General features: G+C 34.2%; 1 protein-coding gene across 3 annotated transcripts in view; it reads right to left on the bottom strand.

Moving 5' to 3' along the window:
* DCLK1 (doublecortin like kinase 1) overlaps positions 1 to 17,449 on the bottom strand; it is a 393,205-nt gene that overhangs the window by 181,314 nt on the left and 194,442 nt on the right. For all 3 annotated transcript variants that reach the window (XM_051986464.1, XM_051986465.1, XM_051986469.1), the window contains exon 4: positions 10,268 to 10,367. In XM_051986464.1, coding sequence (XP_051842424.1) covers positions 10,268 to 10,367 — 100 coding nt within the window. The remainder of the gene's footprint in view (positions 1 to 10,267; positions 10,368 to 17,449) is intronic.

Below are 17,449 nucleotides of genomic sequence, written 5' to 3'. Positions count from 1 at the left end.
TATATTAAAACATAAATTCAACTAAGTTAATGTTAAGGTTCATTGGCAAACATATAAAATGAAATGTTGTTTCCTTCAGAGCCATTAAAAGCCCAAACTTTTACTACCTCAATAAACTGAAGGGGAGAGATGTCAGATACTGTGATCATATCTATGGGATGCCAAGCAAATGGTTGCCTGCAATTGTAACTTAATGACCTAATGCATCCCCCTGCTTGATTTTAGTCTCTGATTATAATGGTACCAGCTAATGAAGTGATCTTGCTCTCTTTCCTTACCCTGCTTCTAACCAAAGCAAATAGCCTGACCTTTTGCTAAGAGCCTGCTTTTACTGGCACTTCTGTTCTGCTCTTGTACTTGCCCATATTGGTTGTTCTCACTCATGGCATTTCCCTTGGAACTGGCTAACTTCCTTTGACTGTGCTTCAGAATTATTCTGGGTCCAATTGTTTCTGAAGTATGCCCTCGGATCTGTTCTGAGTCTGTTTGTGCTTCCAAGAAAGGGAATCTCAGTGACTCCCCTTGTATGGGCAAAGATGAATTCAGCCAAATAAATGTTGACTAAAGATCATATTTATTATATATCTGTTTTAACAAGTCCAAACACAAGGCTTTGGAAGTAGTAGGAGCTTAATAAATGCTTGCTGACTTATTGAAACTATCAGGGCAGAACTAACCTTTATAAAAGCGAGCTAGACTATTATAAAGTATAGTACATAATATCTGTTAAGCAGAAGATTTAGGCTGCTTATTAAAAACATTATTAAGAATCAGTGATAAATGCTAGGTTGCCTTAATACAAAGAGAAACTATTTCTGAAACAGTGCTTAAAAGGTTATAATTCTTTTCTCTTCTTTGTGCAATCCCAAAGATTTTCAGAGTTGGGAGGAACCTTAGTGATCTAGTGTAAACTTCCTGCTTGAAATAAAATTTAACATTTATTATTGTCCCTTATGCCAACCTAATACAGAGTAAAAGGCAGCATTTAATAAGTACATGCATTCAGTATAACTCTTGAATAGTGCAAAATATTAAACATTACAATATTTTAAAGACATAAAATTTGAGGAAGGTAAAGTATAATAGCACTATATTTTCAAAAAAATTAGTAAAAAAACCCAAATTAACCATCTATTTAGTGATATAATTTAGAAATTTCCCAGAAATCAAAATCGTCTCTGATCTTTTGTTTGTAGGCTCTTTTCTCTAAACTTTTTTGAAATTTGGAACAATTCTTGCCTTTCTCCTTATAATACCTCCCTTTTCCTGTGTGCCTCAACAATTATATCTTCTAAGTCTTTCAGAGCTGGCTGTGGTGACTAGAATTCATTAAGGACAATTACTATCATACTATCTCCTTTATTTAACTTGGGAATCAACTGTGTTTGCTGTTTTCCAATATAAAGGTTATGTCTTTGTCAGAGAAAACAATTAAAAAAACCTGATAGAGCAGCTCTGCCTCTCCATTACCATTATCCTCATATTTTCCACCTCAAACAAACATCCTAATCCTTCTTTAATCCTGTTTTCTCTCAATATGACTTCTTAAAAACCTCTACTGTTTTCTTCATCTTCCCTTGCTGGCTTCAACTCATTCTTAGCTTTAGCACTTCTGATACTATTTTTACTTACTGTTGCCATGCTCATTTTTACCCTCTGTTAAATGGTTTTACTTCATTTTTTAAAAGTCTGCATCCACATTGGTCCCTTCAAACAAATCTCATTTTTTCTCATCAATGGAATTAGTTTCCTTTGTGTCATGGGGATTTATATCCTTGAGCATTTCCCATCCCTCTGGGCTGACTTTTTTTTTTTTTTTGAAGAAATTTAATCCATGAGATCCTCTCTCCTTTCTTTGAAACCTGAAATCTTTTTTTCCAAAGTAGGATGAACTTCAAATTCTGCGCAGATTTCCTCTCTTCTTCCACAAACTCTAGATGGAGATATTCACTTCCCTTGGGCTTGGCACTATTTTTCCTCTAGCCATCATTTTCTCCTTATTAGTGAGAATCATATGCAAAATAGAGTTTCTATTATCACAGAATATTACTTTTCTTATATCCATGACATTATGACCTTACTATTTATTGAACACATTCTTGTTCACTGATATGAAACTGAACAATAAAAATTTAGGGACTAGGATGAAATATCCTCCATTTTGTAACTGCTGCCTTGCTAGCTTTCAACTACATGGAGCAAGTTGCCTTTTCCAGGATAAGCTCATAGCTTCTAATTTCAACCACCACCTCTCTCAGCCTCCTCTCCTCTCTGATTGGAGGGCTAGAAGGTAGAGTTCCAAAGTCCTCCTGTGTCTTTCTTTAGAGAAGCAAAAAGTAGGTTTCTAGCTCACTCTATTTTGTATCAATTGCCCCAACATGAGATGCAAATGAAATTATTAAAAAAAACAAATAACAATTAATCATAAACTATATTAACAAGGGAATTCCACTATGCTTTATCTCGATCAGAGCAAAAACTAGAATAATGTGTTAAATTCTGAGCACCATATTTTAAAAGGGATTGCTAGAGGGATTGTAGTTATGATTAAATAGGTAAAGAAACTCCTTCTGCCTTCTTTGTAACTTACAGTCTTAGAAGATTGCATAGAGTACAAAGAAGTTAAATGTTTTGCCCATAGTCAAACATCCATTATACATCAAAATCAAGTTTTAAATTCAGATCTTCTTGACTCCAAAGCCAATTCTTTATTCACTCTTTCATTTTGAGAGGGATGCTGATAAATTGGACAGTGTTCAGAAAAGGATAAATGAAAAAAATAAGAAGTCTGGAAACTGTCATATGAGGAACTGGGGACATAATGAATGTTAGGTTAGAAGGTATTTTTGAAATCAACTGCTACAGTCTTTTTCATTTTGATGAGGGAGAAAATAATATTGGAGAGATTATGTGACTTTACCTAAGCTTTGAGCTGGTAAGTAGATGAGCTACAACTTGAATTTACATCTTTTAATCCAAAACTCAGTGTTTTTTCCATTATGTTATTTTCCATGGAAAAGTCTGATAAAACATATCACCTGTCTTTAAAATGTTTGAAAAGCTGTCAAGTGGAATCTTTGTTTAGTATGTAGGACTGGGATCAAAGAATGGAAGTTAAAAGGAGGTAGATTTCCTCTTAATATATGGAAGAAATCCAATATTTAGAGCTGTCCAACAATGGCACTCTATTGAGTATCAAAATAGTAAGCTCTCCATCACTGGAGAAGTACAATCTGAAGCTGGAGATTCAGCTGCTAGAGTTATTTTTGAATTGGGATGAAAGTTAAACTAGATAACCTTTGTGACTTTTTCAGATTCTATGACTGTTATTTTTATCATGTGCAATGTCTAACCTCTCCAATAACTGATGTTGTTATTCTTACCTATTATGAAAGGAAGCATATTGTAGATAACAGAGAAATTTTAAAAAGCAAACTAAATGCTGTAATTTTTTTTAAATGGAAAATTCTCTCTATGGTAAAGAACCACCATATGTTCCAATTTGGTTATAACTCAAAGATATGGTACTGTATATGGCTCCATATCCTGAGAATTGATTAAATCTAAAAATGTCACACTGCTCTGGTAAATTTTATATTTCCGCCTTATTTGAACATATAGCTAAATTTGAAAAAGTTCTAAGAACTCACTGTGATTTTACCATGGATAAATTTCCACAAGCTGACAAGGGCAATCCATGCCAGCCCCAAGATTTTCCATTTCTGAACTTGCCACTAAGACGCTACCAGTATTAAAAGGTATTTTATAAGATAAAATTAATAAAAATGATATAATTGATTTTCATTTCCTTTTCTCATCTAGACATCATCAGATGATCGAATGTTACCAAAAAGATGAAAATTATTCACAAAAAAGAAGCAAAAAATTTTTGGTATTCATTTTTTTATAGTCTAAAGAGTCACACTTCTCATTTGGGATTACCCCCTTGAAGTATCTAATGACTGTTGTTAATTTCAAGGCATCACTGATTCCTGTTAATAGTAGTTGGATTAAATTATTCTCAATGTCTGGCATGGTGCCTTGTATACAACAGATGCTTATTAAGTGTTTAGTGAAGGAAGGAATGAACAAATGAATTAAGATCAATTGAAAAAAAATTTTTTTGAAACACGAGTATTGATATGTGATATACTCAGAGACCGGGGCTCATTAATTAAATTTAAATTAGCTATGATTTCCAATTAAAATTAAATCTCTGTAAAATTCTCCGATTTTGCCAAAACATGGCAGTCATTTTACCCTACATGGTCTCTTTAGCATGGAGGCTCCAGGGAATAGTAGTGACATTTGGATATTTTGTACAGATGTTCAGCAACTAAGATGCTCAGTGAGTGTAAAAGATGACGATGATCCCTAAAGGCATTTGAAATGTGTTAAAATCCATATATGTATGTTTCATCTGAATCATATCTCATAATTGTAATGTTAACTCTTCCTCAAAATTACCTGTGAGGGAAGGATTAGTGAAAAATTAAAAAATTGCCTAAGGGTCCGTGATGGCCATCAAACCTCACTTTTAACATGGTATAAACATGCTTATCAACACTATTATAATATCGGGGATACTGTTATTTGTAGAGCATTTGCATTGCTCAATTCTTGAGCTTCGTAGGTGCTGTTCTTGTTGTTGTGGAAAATTCCTGTTATTTAACAGCCCTTCAAAGTTTAAATAAGTTTTTGCTTGGTTTAGTACAAAAATTAGTAATAATCCATAGTGATACAGGTGCTTTAAAGCTTCAAAATGCATTATATAAATTCTCTCTCTCATTTGAGCTTGATTCTTGGTACTGATGTCCCCATTTTACAGGATTAGAAAGTGAGTATTAACAAAGTTAAGTAATTTACTAATGATCACACAGCTTAGTCTCCTGGTGATAGATTTGAATGCAGGTCTTTCTAAATCTAAACCCAGCACACTACCTACTATTTCACACAGCCTCTCAATAGTCAGAGGAACTCAGGTTAGAGCCCTAATTTTGATATTTCCAAGTGGGTTCTCATAGAAGTGACTCATCAACTGGGAGAGCCTTAGTTTTTTTTGCCTGTAAATGAAGGAGTTGGATTGATGATATCTAATATATGTCTGTATGCTAAATGGAATGGAACGGACTTGATTATATGGACCATTCTACTTTCCCTCTAGAGCTTCTATAGTAGGACCTTAATGAATGTTTTCTGAGATGAACTAAAACTGAATCCTATAATCATAGAAATATGATTTAAAGATCCAAAAACCCTTCTAAAAAGGCGTGAAAAGGGAAGAACCCTTATTCCATGCTTGTTACCTCATATAATACGATTAGAAATTTCTCGGGCAAAGTTTTCAGGTTAAGAAGAGGTTATAAATTTGAGAGTTAGTGACATTTTCACTAGGGCCCAAAGCCCTAGCTTTTCATTAACCACAGCTGTATCCTCAGTGGCTAATCACCTTGACTTCAAAAGTTCTACTAATTAAGGAACTTAAAACTCAGTGAAGCCAGCAGGTATATCTCTGTGAATATAGAGAAACAGCTATCATAAAAAACAAAAAAAAAAAAAAAACAAAAAAAAACAGTTGCTTAGTACAACTCCAAACTACAAAGATGCACATTTAAGGTATATACTTTTCTACTTAATAGAATAACTAGAGATTGACTGATAAAGTTGAAATTTCTTCCACTGGATCTTGATCTTGAAAGCTTTTCACTCCATGTTGTTTGGAAATTAAGAGTTTTGTGGTGCCATCTAATAAAACTTTGATCTTAAGTTTTTATAGATCAGTATTGGAGGGATTGACAACAATTCTGCCTCTGATGAAACTGCATTTACAACACAGTTTATTTGCTAAATTCTCAAAGATATTTTTGAGTTTTAAAATTTGCAGTATGGGGAGCTGTCATGGCATTTTATAAAAGCCTCTTGGTCTATAATTCTTGCCATTCTAGGTACCCAATGGATGCAGAATTTCTACAACTTGAATGATACAGTTACTATCATTTTACTCCATAATTATTTTACCCGAACATAGTAATGTTATTTTGGTCCTCTTCAAATACAAAGGACAACCAATAAGTTAAATATCAACCCAGAACCTAACAAAGTTTTTCTGAGAATATTCTATCTTGTTCAGACTTCAGTCTGAACAGATGATCAAATATTCAGTCATATCAGCCATATGACATAAATTTATTATGACATAAACATAATTTATTATTGCATAATATAATTTTACTGTATAAAATTTTATAATTATTTAAGGAAACCTATGGTTTCCTTAAGAAATACAATTAAGAAATGGCCATAAGAAATGGCAATGGCCTGATATTGAATCATCATCATAAACCATTCAATTGAAAAAAAAATCAACATAATTCAACACATCTTTTCCATACTATCAGTGTTTGAATTCAAGCAGCTAGTCACCCACAGCAGGCATTTGATTCCATTTTTGGACTTTTGCTATCCACAGGTTCTATTTGTCAGTAAACTACTCTCCCTCATTTTCAGCAAATCCAGGGATGAATACCTGTAGTCAGCTTTTCCCATTGCTTTGTGAAATGACCCTTATTTGTTCCAAAAATATTTCTGAAAAAATTTATGAGCTGCTCAATTTGTTCTCAGAAAACATCTATATAAATTCCCTTTCTCCTTTCTGATGAGAAGATTTTGATCTTAAAAAAAAAAGGCATGGAGGAAACAAAGGAAAAGGAAAGGAAAAAGAAAAACAGTTGCGTTCATGAGTGATCTAAGCAAAAGAGTGAGGAGGCAATTCAAGGAAATTAAGGGAGAAAAAAATAATAGCTTTCAAGTCTATTTAAGGCAGCTAGGAGTGCCAGACCTGGTGTCAAAAACATTCATCTTCCCTCATTCAAATCTGGCCAAAAATATAGCTGTGTGACCCTGGGCAAGTCATTTAGCCCTGATATATACAGATATGTATAAGCATATCTGACTGTGGCTGATCAGACCAAGACAAGCTCAGAAGGTTCTACCTGAGGTAAGGCACAAGTACTTCAGCTTAATATTTGGAGTAGAGATGTCTCTCCATTCCCCTTTCTTTTGAGCTACTGCAGTTTCCTCATCTGTAAAATGAGCTAGAGAAGTAATGGTAAAATCACTCTAGTATCCCTGCTAAGAAAACCCCAAATGGAGTCACAGAGAGTCAGACACAACGGAAAAAATTACAACTCAATTCAGTGAGAAGTAGGGATTATGTTATAGAAACATCATTACAAAGACATTTTCAAGTCCTCAGAGGCAGAGCGGACATTTCTCATCTAAAATCCAGCATTTGTTAATAGCAATAATTTCCAAGTTTGCCTTTTTGTCATCAACACACAAGCATGATCATTATCATCATCCTCTTTCCTCCGGCATGCTGTCTGTTCTCATCACTCACAATTAGACAGTTGGCCAAGCGGACAAAAAGCACATCAATCTCCTTGCCTCTGCCTTTCTCTCTCCAGCATTATGCAGTCATTTGGTAGATGTTAAACATTTTCTTACTAATAGTATAATTTATGTTTTGAAGTAGAAAAAGAAGCTCTTTTTAACAGCTCAGAAGCAAGGAAAAGTCTTTTTGTTGTTTCTAATGTGCTTTTGGCCCAGCCACATTAAATATACATATCTAATGGCAAAACTCCCTACTAGGAAGACCTTAAGGACTGTCTGCTATGAGTTTCCATAGCAGTAATTAGAGGGATATATTATTGCTAATCCTGAGCATGCTGGGAGTTGGATTAATTTTGAAAGATAAAATAAAAGTACTGCTGCTATTATAAAAGGCCATATCTTGGTGCCATTAAATTGAGTGTGGTTCTGAGCAGGGGTGGGAGTATTAATTCTAAAGATGTCTGCACCCCCTGTTGAGACTCTTTTTAGGGAGCCATTGTGGAAACAAGGCAAATGAAGCATCAATGTGCAAATACTATTTAGCAAATGCCACTAATCTGGGCAAAATCATGTTCTCAGCACTTAGGAAACCAGGTTCAAATTTTAATACATTAGTGTAAGAACATGCTAGAGAATCAAGAGGATAATCAGAGTTATCAAAAAAGGTTTAGTCTTGGGACAAATCCATTTAGCCATCTTGTGATTTCATCACCAACTAAGATTTCCCACACTCTGGTTTCTTCATAATATATAAAATGACAAAAGAATTCAAAGGAAAAACTATAACAAAGTTGACAAAGGCCCTTTAAAGGGAGTCAAACAATAAAGGAAAGATAGTGTGTGTGTGTGTGTGTGTGTGTGTGTGTGTGTGTGTTATATGTGCTCATAAATATGATGTTTTTATTTGAGTTTTATGTAGTGTGTCTATGTAGTATTCTCTTCTGTTCATTGAATGGATAGAGTATCAAAGTGGGGAAATTGGAATAAATTTTTTTGGTGTACTCATCAAGTATTAGCAAAAACAACCAACAAAGGCCAGAGAGAAGCCAGAAGATTTTTTTTTGAAGGAATATTTGGAAGGATAAGTAGAATAGTAGTGTCTGAACATATGAGAATGTGTATACATGTATCTGTGGATAGTTAAGGAAAAGTGGGTAAAACTATGGACTAATTCACTGAGTTACCAAAACTTATATAATACTATAGGGTGGGTGAGAAGCCCATGGTTAAGCCCTAAATGGCTTTGATTTGAAGCTGAATAGAACTCCAGGATGTTTGGTTCTAAACAAAGCCATAAATGTAACCTATCTTTTAGGATTTAACGGGTCTCTCTTTGCCTAGTCCATCAAATGAAGTGATCTTTAAAATGAAAGGCAGGGTAGCTTTTCTCAAATCCAATTCTATATTTTAACTAAATGTGCTTTTATGCTATATGAACTGAGAAGCTTGGTCTTATCCCCAAGGGAAGAGAAACTTCTCTAGCTGCAGACAGTGCTTATTTTTTATGGAAATATTCACCCCAAAGGGCAACTTTCATTACAGATAATGGTGGAGATGAAAATTATTTATCCCAGACACCATAATCATTTGTTGGGACTTGTTTAAATGAACCAATCGCATATGCTGTTGGGTACTGTTAGTTCTCATGGGCATTTTGTTATCTTTAAAAACAAAGGCAAGGAGGGAAGCAAGGCTTTCCCTCTAAGCAACATTAATGTCTTTATACATGTTGAAATAATTATATTAGGTTTAAACTTCTGAGGGATGGACATACTAAAATATATATGTATGCACATATATTTATACATGTATATATACACACATGTACATATATATACATACACACAAAAAAATTCTGGGGAAGCATAGAGAAGTTTTCAAAATATATTCCTGGCATTTCCACCTCTTACCCCCCTCACTCCAACCTCTTCCATTACTGATGTTAGCACTCAGACGGTTTCCATCTACTCTATCATACATAGGTCACCAAATTTGTTCTTGAGTTCACCTAAAGGGAAAAAAAAGCACCCACCCATTTTACTTCAAAAGCACATTCAACAAAAGAGAATCCTAACTATGAGTGGATGTTTAATTCCTTCCTGATGGGAATATGGTAACCATTAATTAAATTATAAACAAAGCTACTATTAGAAAGGTCTTTCTTGGTCCTGCCCAATGGCCTCTCCTATTAGATAGTTATGTTTCTGAGACCAATTTTATCATCAGCAATTCATACTAAAAACAGACACAATCTTTTCTATTCATCTTTTGAGGCATACCCTCCCTATGACCCTCCATTTTCACCAACAATTACCATGACTGCTGGTTTTAGGGTTCAGATTCTGTTTGTGTAGGACATATCTCTGTCTTTTAATGCTAGCTAGAGAGTATTAAAAAACACAGACTCTGATATTTAGTGGAATAAAGAGAATAAAATGACCAACAAGCTTTATTAATGCAGAATTTGATTGAGGCTAAGTGCTAGCTGAGCCAAGAAAATATATTCTGTAGTTTTATGATCATCAATCTCACAAAACTTAAATTTTATTTAAAAGATCATATAATTATAAATATAATAGCCATTTTTATAATTTTCTGTAATTATTGATTTAATTATTGTGAAGTTCATATAAATTAGCCAATAATCATTTATTCTTTTAAACATTTTAATCTCATTGTAAATTTTCCAATCCTTTCATCTGTTTTCTATATCAAAAATCAAAGAAATTAGAGTGATGGAAAAGACATGCTGGTCTTGGATCTGAAACTGATTTTGGTAGGCTTTGGAGTTGACATAATCTTGGCCCAGCACTGCACATTTGGAAAAGCTGCCTCAAATTTCCCTCTGTTTTGAACTTTTTTTTTCTTTTCTTACCACTTTCATCTAGCAAGAAATCATCCTGGTAACGGAACTTCTCTGGTCCACATGCAATAAAAATGTCATCGTCACCAAAAAAATCCTGAAGGCACATCACCTACAAGAAAAAAGCATGGCACTCAGCATGGGATCACTCATAATAATAATTATAACAATAAATCCCTGCAAGTCTACATCTGCATAAAACCTTTCCACTTTTAATGAAATCAACAGGGATTCCTCTGCAGAGAAATTTCAAAAGAGTGTTTAAACCATCTGTTACGAGTAAGGAACATGTTACATTTCAGTTCTGCAGGAAGAGGTGAATAAGGGCTATAGAACCGGTAACTGTCACATTTATTACTTGATGTATCAATAGGCTATGAGGTAAGAGCCCTTTGTTTTCATAATGGAGTAGATGCAGCAACATGTGGGGAATGAGTTTCCTTTCACTCTTTTAAATGTAATACTCCTTGATAGCAGTAAAAAGTCAGCATATGGTTTCAGCAACAAATTTTTTTTGAGTGGTTTATTCAATAGTATCCATATGATAATCAGATCACTATGGATAACTCCTGATGTACTAGTATGCCTACTATAGAACTTTCCCCTTATAGGGAAAAACACCTTCATAAGAGGAATAGCACAAGCAGATCAAGTTACTTACATCAAGATTTTTAATGGAAAAATATATTAGATCTTTTGACCACAGCTATCATATATCCACAGATCTAGATAAATTTTAAAAGGAAAAAAAACCTCATGTATAATTTTTTTCTTTAACATTTTAAAAATATTCTTAGATATTTTATTTCTTTTAAATTAAAACATTTGAAAATATAGAAGTTCTAACTGAAATCTTTCAGGATTATTCAATTACTATACTTCTCAGATGTTCTTAAAAACACAAAGTTAGTGGTGGGATCTCATATTTAGGAGAAAAGTACTTCCAAAAATTGCAAAGTCTAAGAAGTTATGGATGGGTAATTCTTGCTTGGGGAAAATATTTAGAATTTAAAAAAGAATTTCTTTTTAAGACAGATATTAATTTTTCTCTATATACCTCCATCCCTTAGAATAATGCCCAACACATAACAGATACCTGGAGTCAGAAAGCTTAGGTTCATATGCCCTTTATAATCTAGTTCCCTTTAAGTCACTTTGACCCTTGGACCTCACTTGTTTGTTTTTTAATTCACTTGAATTAATGATCTAAGATCCCTTCCAGGGGCAGCTACAGGGAACAGTAGATAGACTGCTGGAGTCAGAAAGACTCATTTTCATGAGTTAAAATCCAGTTTCAGATATTACTAGCTGTGTGACACCAAGCAAGTCACTTTCCTCAACAAGAAAGAAGTTGGAGAAAGAAATGAATGGCAAACCAGTTCATTTGCCAAGAAAACCCCAAATCGAGTCATAGAAGATTGGTCATGATTGAAATGACTGAACCCCCACAACAAAGATCCCTTCCAACTCTATGTTCCAAGGTTTTCAGGTTCAAAGAAGAAATGTCATATATATTACATATAGATACTATGTGTAATAATTACATTATCTACAATATGAATAATGTAATTATAAAATATTGGGACTGTTACTGGTTCTTTCTTTTTAAGTTATTTCAAAGTCATTTTTTTTTACATATTGTCAATGAATGCCCTCATTTATCAGGTTAATGTTCCATATAGGATTATAGGGTCATAACTCTAGAACTGCAGGAGAGTTAGAGACCATCTGGCTCAACTCTAACATTTTATAGATGAAGGGAACTGAGGTTCGAGGAGTTCAAGGGACTTGTTCAAGGTCATAGAGATAGTGAAATATTGAAGGCTGGATTTGAAGCCATATCCTTTGACTTTAATTCTCTTTTCATTGTACTACATATGGTCATTTTTTTTTATGCTTAGGCAGCAAAATACAAGTCTTTATGGGGTGTTAAATTTTCAACTTGTGGTCACCATCCTCAGTCCATTCAGTTGTAGCTTTACCTATATAAAGCACATTCTGAGTTTTGTAATTCTGTTTCACCTTGGTGCCTCATTACAAGTACTGACTTGATTGAAATATGCAGACAATTTTTTCAGTTTTATTTGGAAATAGAAGAAACATGATATTTCTCTGTCCCCATAAAGAGAATAACATTAAAGACTATGAGCAATTGTTCAAAATAATCTCAAAAATATTTAGTTAAAGATTTCTTACAAAACCTTAATCACCTATAAATAATTAGATCATACATTTTGATTCAATTCAGATTTCATTCTCATGGTTATTAATGTGATAATGGTTTATTTATGCAACAGAAATTATTATTTTCTATAAAGGACAAGCCTTCCAAAGAATATCCTTTGGATGAAAGTATCATGAATACAGTGCTGACTGGATCTTAGAAGATATTGAGTAGTTCAATTCCTTCATTTTAAAAATAAGGAAACACCTCATAAAGTTAAAAAAAAGTTCTAACTAGATCAGCACAAACTCTGTTTTTTTTATTTTTTGCTACTGAGAAATGAACAAAAATCAATTTTAAGACAAATTTCTAAGAAGGTTTGAATCAGTTTTTCTCCATCTTTATGGAAAAAAAATAGAACAAAGAAATTAAATTATGGCAAGTAAAACACAAATCAAATGCAAGGAAAATCTTCTTGACATAAATGGCTTTTAAAAACTAGGACGTGTTGCATTACAGATGGAATCTCCTTAAAATTTAAGAATAGCACTGAATAGTTTGACTGGTTTATATTTATGTGTAGTTTGTTTTGCTTTAGTGAAAAAGAAACCTTTTCTTCCTGGACTTCTGGACCAATAATATTTTCATATACAAAGAATAAAAGAAAGGAGGACTGTGTATGATCCAGATAATCTCTATTAGATCCAATTTACTTTTTTTCCTTCAAGTAAATAACAAATTCAGCTTTAAATTTTCAAGGTTGTCTTGCTTATTTGTATTTCCTTCTGGCCTTCTGTTTTCTTTTGTGTATTTTTAAAAAAGCTTCAATGATTTTCCTTCCCTCCTTCCTTCCCTCCTTCCTTCCTTCCTTCCTTCCTTCCTTCCTTCCTTCCTTCCTTCCTTCCTTCCTTCCTTCCTTCTTCCTTCTTTCCTTCCTTCCTTCCTTCCTTCCTTCCTTCCTTCCTTCCTTCCTTCCTTCCTTCCTTCCTTCCTTCCTCCCTTCCTTCTTTCCTTCCTTCCTTCCTTCCTTCCTTCCTTCCTTCCTTCCTTCCTTCCTTCCTTCCTTCCTTCCTTCCTTCCTTCCTTCCTCCCTTCCTTCCTTCCTTCCTTCCTTCCTTCCTTCCTTTCTTCCTTCTTTCTTTTATTTCTCTCTTCCTTCCTTTCTGCCTTCCTGTCTTCCTTCTTTGTCTTCTATATCATTACTGTATTTTCCTTCCTAACTTCCCCTTCACTGATTAAGAAAAATAAAAACCAAACCTTTGTAGCATATATACATGGTCAAATAAAAACAAATTCTCACATTGTAAATGCCTGAAAGTGTATAATTTATTCTATACCTTGAGTCTACCACCAGAGTCAAGAGGTGGGTAACACACTTTATCACTGGTTCTCTAGAATTATGGTGGGTCATTGCAGTGAATAGCTTTAATTGTATCCAAATTCTTTTTCTTCAAAATATAGTCTGTTCACTTTACTCTGCATCAGTTCATACATGTTTTCCTAAGTTTTTTCTGAAGACATCCCTACAGTCATTTTTTAAGGCACAATAATACAAGGTATTTCAAAAGCTTTAGTATAGTTCATAGTTTTAAGTTATAATAAAGTAAAACTATACCAGGACTTTTGAGACACCTATAGTTCATTACATTAATATAATATAACTTTTATAATGATTCCTCAGTTTACAAGTATCCCTTCCTTTGGTTTTTGCTATAATGATAATAACTGCCACAAATATTCTTGTACATATTTTTGTATATCTTTTCTTTCTTTCATTAGCCTTAGTTCTGATAGAAATCAAAAAAGTGGAAAAGATAGAACTGATTATCTCAAAAATTATATGACTATGAAAGCATAGTACAGTGAAAGCATTTAGAATGGAATAATGGAAGAATAGTAGATTAGAGATAGGAAAGAGTTGGGTTCAAATTTCAATATTGATACCAGATGTATGATTATGAATGAGTCAGCTCTGTTTTTCATCAGTAATATGGTGAAATTTAGCACCTCCAGTATATTCCCCCAAAAGTCATTGTGAAGATCATATAAAATGACATGTACAAAGCCTTTTGTAAACTTTAAAACACTATACACACTTATTATTCAGTCATGTCCAATTCTATATGATCTCATTTAAAGTTTTTTTGGTAAAGATACTGGAGTGGTTTGCTAATTCCTTCTTATATACATAATAAATACATCTATCTATCTATCTATCTATCTATCTATCTATCTATCTATCTATCTGCTATTGCAAAAGGAAACTAGTAGTTGTTCATGAAGTAAGATCGTCATTTTTCAGAGCAATGATCTGTGACAATATTATTTGAAATCCAAAAAAAACTATACCTACCTCTCAGATTTTAACAACATGAACTTCTTGGTTTGTGAAGGAACTAGACACCCTTTGGGCTTTGCTTCTTTCCCACTTTCCTCTATCCCTTTAGCCCCTTTACAACTCCCTAGCTTTCTACAAGGAAAAATGGACAGAGATAGAGAGGATAAAAACTCACATTTGCCAAATTGGTTATATGTTAGGGAATGACAAGTACCCTAACAATTTGCTGTGGAAAAAGGCTTGTTTGAGTAAAAGCCTGAAAAATAAAGCTCAAACTTAGATTCTTGAATTATCTGTGCATTTCAATTATCAGTTCTTACCTGTATCCCATTTACTCTAATAATCCATTGACTACAAAGCCTTTTCAAATCAAATGACACAAAGTATGTAAAGTGTTTTGCTGACAAAGTTAAAAATTTTTCTTAAGCCACTGGCTATCCAAGGAACACCAATGGCTATGTCACTATCAAAAGCTTGTTTTAATGAGTTCTGTTTCAGCAGACAGTTTAGTTGGGACTATTTTTGTACCTTAATTGCTGTTGCTTTGCTGATGTGGATGACTCAAATTCTGTTTCAGTGAGAAATTCTATACAGCAGAAACTGTCCATTGGGCAGTCAATCCAAGAAATTGTCCTTTAGGTAAGGTTATTATGTATGCTACCTTTGAATACCTATATCATGTCTAATGCTGATTAACTCTGACATTTTTCCAAAATGCTGCATTGGCAAATTATTATTTTTAAAATAAAATGTGCTATTTGGTAAAGAATACTTCTGGGCCATTAGTGATTCTGTGGAATGATAGGGTACCTGACCTATCATTTTAATGAAATGTCAACTTCATAGGTGTCAGGTGCAAGAAGCCCTTAGAGGCATTGGGGGCTGCTGGGGAGAGAAGAGCAAAGATGTCAAGTTTTAGCAGAAGGGGGCCTCTCCGATGTGCAGAGGAACGATTTTAATTTGGATAAGTTGGCCAGACATCTCAGTTTTTGACAACTTATATGTGTGCTTGGTGGGCAACTTGTCCTCTTTTTGGGGTGAAGGTAGTTTGGAAGTTTTGGTGGAGTTTAGAATATCTGAGATAGTGAAAAATGAAGAAAACTGATAGAGATGAATAATTACTCAACAAAAGGACTATATGGAGGGCTGGATAGACCTGAACCCTCCCCTGCACATCAGTCTGGTTCAACAGCTTTCACAATAAATTAGCCAGTGAATATTGTTTTGTAAAAACAGAAAGGACAGTTTGGAATCTGAGTGTGTTTGGAGTTGATAGTGAAAGGGAGAAATAGAAATTCTCATGTTTAGGCACAGGAAAGGCTTATGTATTTGTAGGGAGTGGAACAGGGCCAGCAAGATGGAAGAGGTTAGCTTTGGGAAACCAAGCCCTCATCATCTTGTCACCAATCACACTTTTCTGAATTAGAAGTAGCAGCTGGGACTTTAAATGTAGCCCCAAGATGTCTCTGAATGCTTTAAAGTTCTAAACTCAAACTTGCAAGGAAAAGAGAATGCCTTAGGGGGCAAGGTCCCTCCAAATTATTCCCACTTGTCAACTTTTCTCTAGGGCTTCTGCACCTACTTATCCACCCACAACTCAGAGCACACTGTTCTGTAACACTAATTTATTTATAATAGCTATCTGTGTTGCCTTAGTTCCCTACTAGACTGTTATCTATGTCTTATCCAAACTGTATTTCTGTCCCAACCTCCTTACATAGAATAAACATTTTTTTAATTGTATCTCTGGAAGTTCAAGCATTACCACTATGTGGCCAAATTCAGTTACTCATCCTTTTTGATTTCCCCAGGGTTATGGACATTGTTGATAATATTTACTGGAGATAATATTTACTGGACATTTACTATCAGCAATACATTCTGCTAGGTACTTTGGAAACAGAAAGAAGAATAAGCTATAGTCTTTAAGGGTTCAGCAATCAAAAGTATATTAAGGACAAAGAACTAAAAGGCTAGTCTTGAATTAGGACTCAGGCTCATAGTTCTTATGTTTCCCTGTGCCATTACTTCTCACCTATTGTCCAAAGGCTGCTTGACAATTTTTTACTAATGCCTCCAAAGCTCGTTGTTGCTATTCCTCTATCTTCTTCTTATCTACATTCTCTTCCATCTCAATCTGTATCTCCTTCTCAGGTCCAGGATTTCTTTGCCTTCTAAGGCAATTAGTCTGGTAAGTGCTTTATAATAATGAGCTGATGGCAAAAGGCTACAGGAGCTCCTTAGAGTCCTCCTTCTAGTTCCCAGGCCAGACGTGCACTATAGCCAGGATCTTCTAGACACATAACTGTTCTTCAGTATAATATATTAAATTTTATAACTTGAATGCAAAAAGAGCTAGATTAGGGCAAACCTAATTCCTTTCCAGCATATCTTTTGTTTGTATTAATATGAAAAGAACTGAATACCTACAGTAATACAAACATCAATCTGTCTAAATAGAAGTCACATTTTTATGAGGTTTCCAAAAGTCTGGCCTGATAGTAAGTAGATTTAAAGGTCTCATAAGATGATATAGTACTGAAAGGACAGAGAACATCACAGTGAGAAGATGGAAGAAAGAAAGAGGAGAATCATAGCCATATATGGTGGACACAGCAAAAAGTGGAGTCATGGAACATAGCTAGAAATGGAGGTCAGTATGCACTAGAGAGAAGCAGGCTGTAGCACAAAC

Source organism: Antechinus flavipes, chromosome 3 (genome assembly GCF_016432865.1).
Source record: "Antechinus flavipes isolate AdamAnt ecotype Samford, QLD, Australia chromosome 3, AdamAnt_v2, whole genome shotgun sequence".
Lineage (NCBI taxonomy): Eukaryota > Metazoa > Chordata > Mammalia > Dasyuromorphia > Dasyuridae > Antechinus > Antechinus flavipes.
Note: the sequence above shows the minus strand (reverse complement) of the source record. Positions and strands in the feature narration are given on the sequence as shown.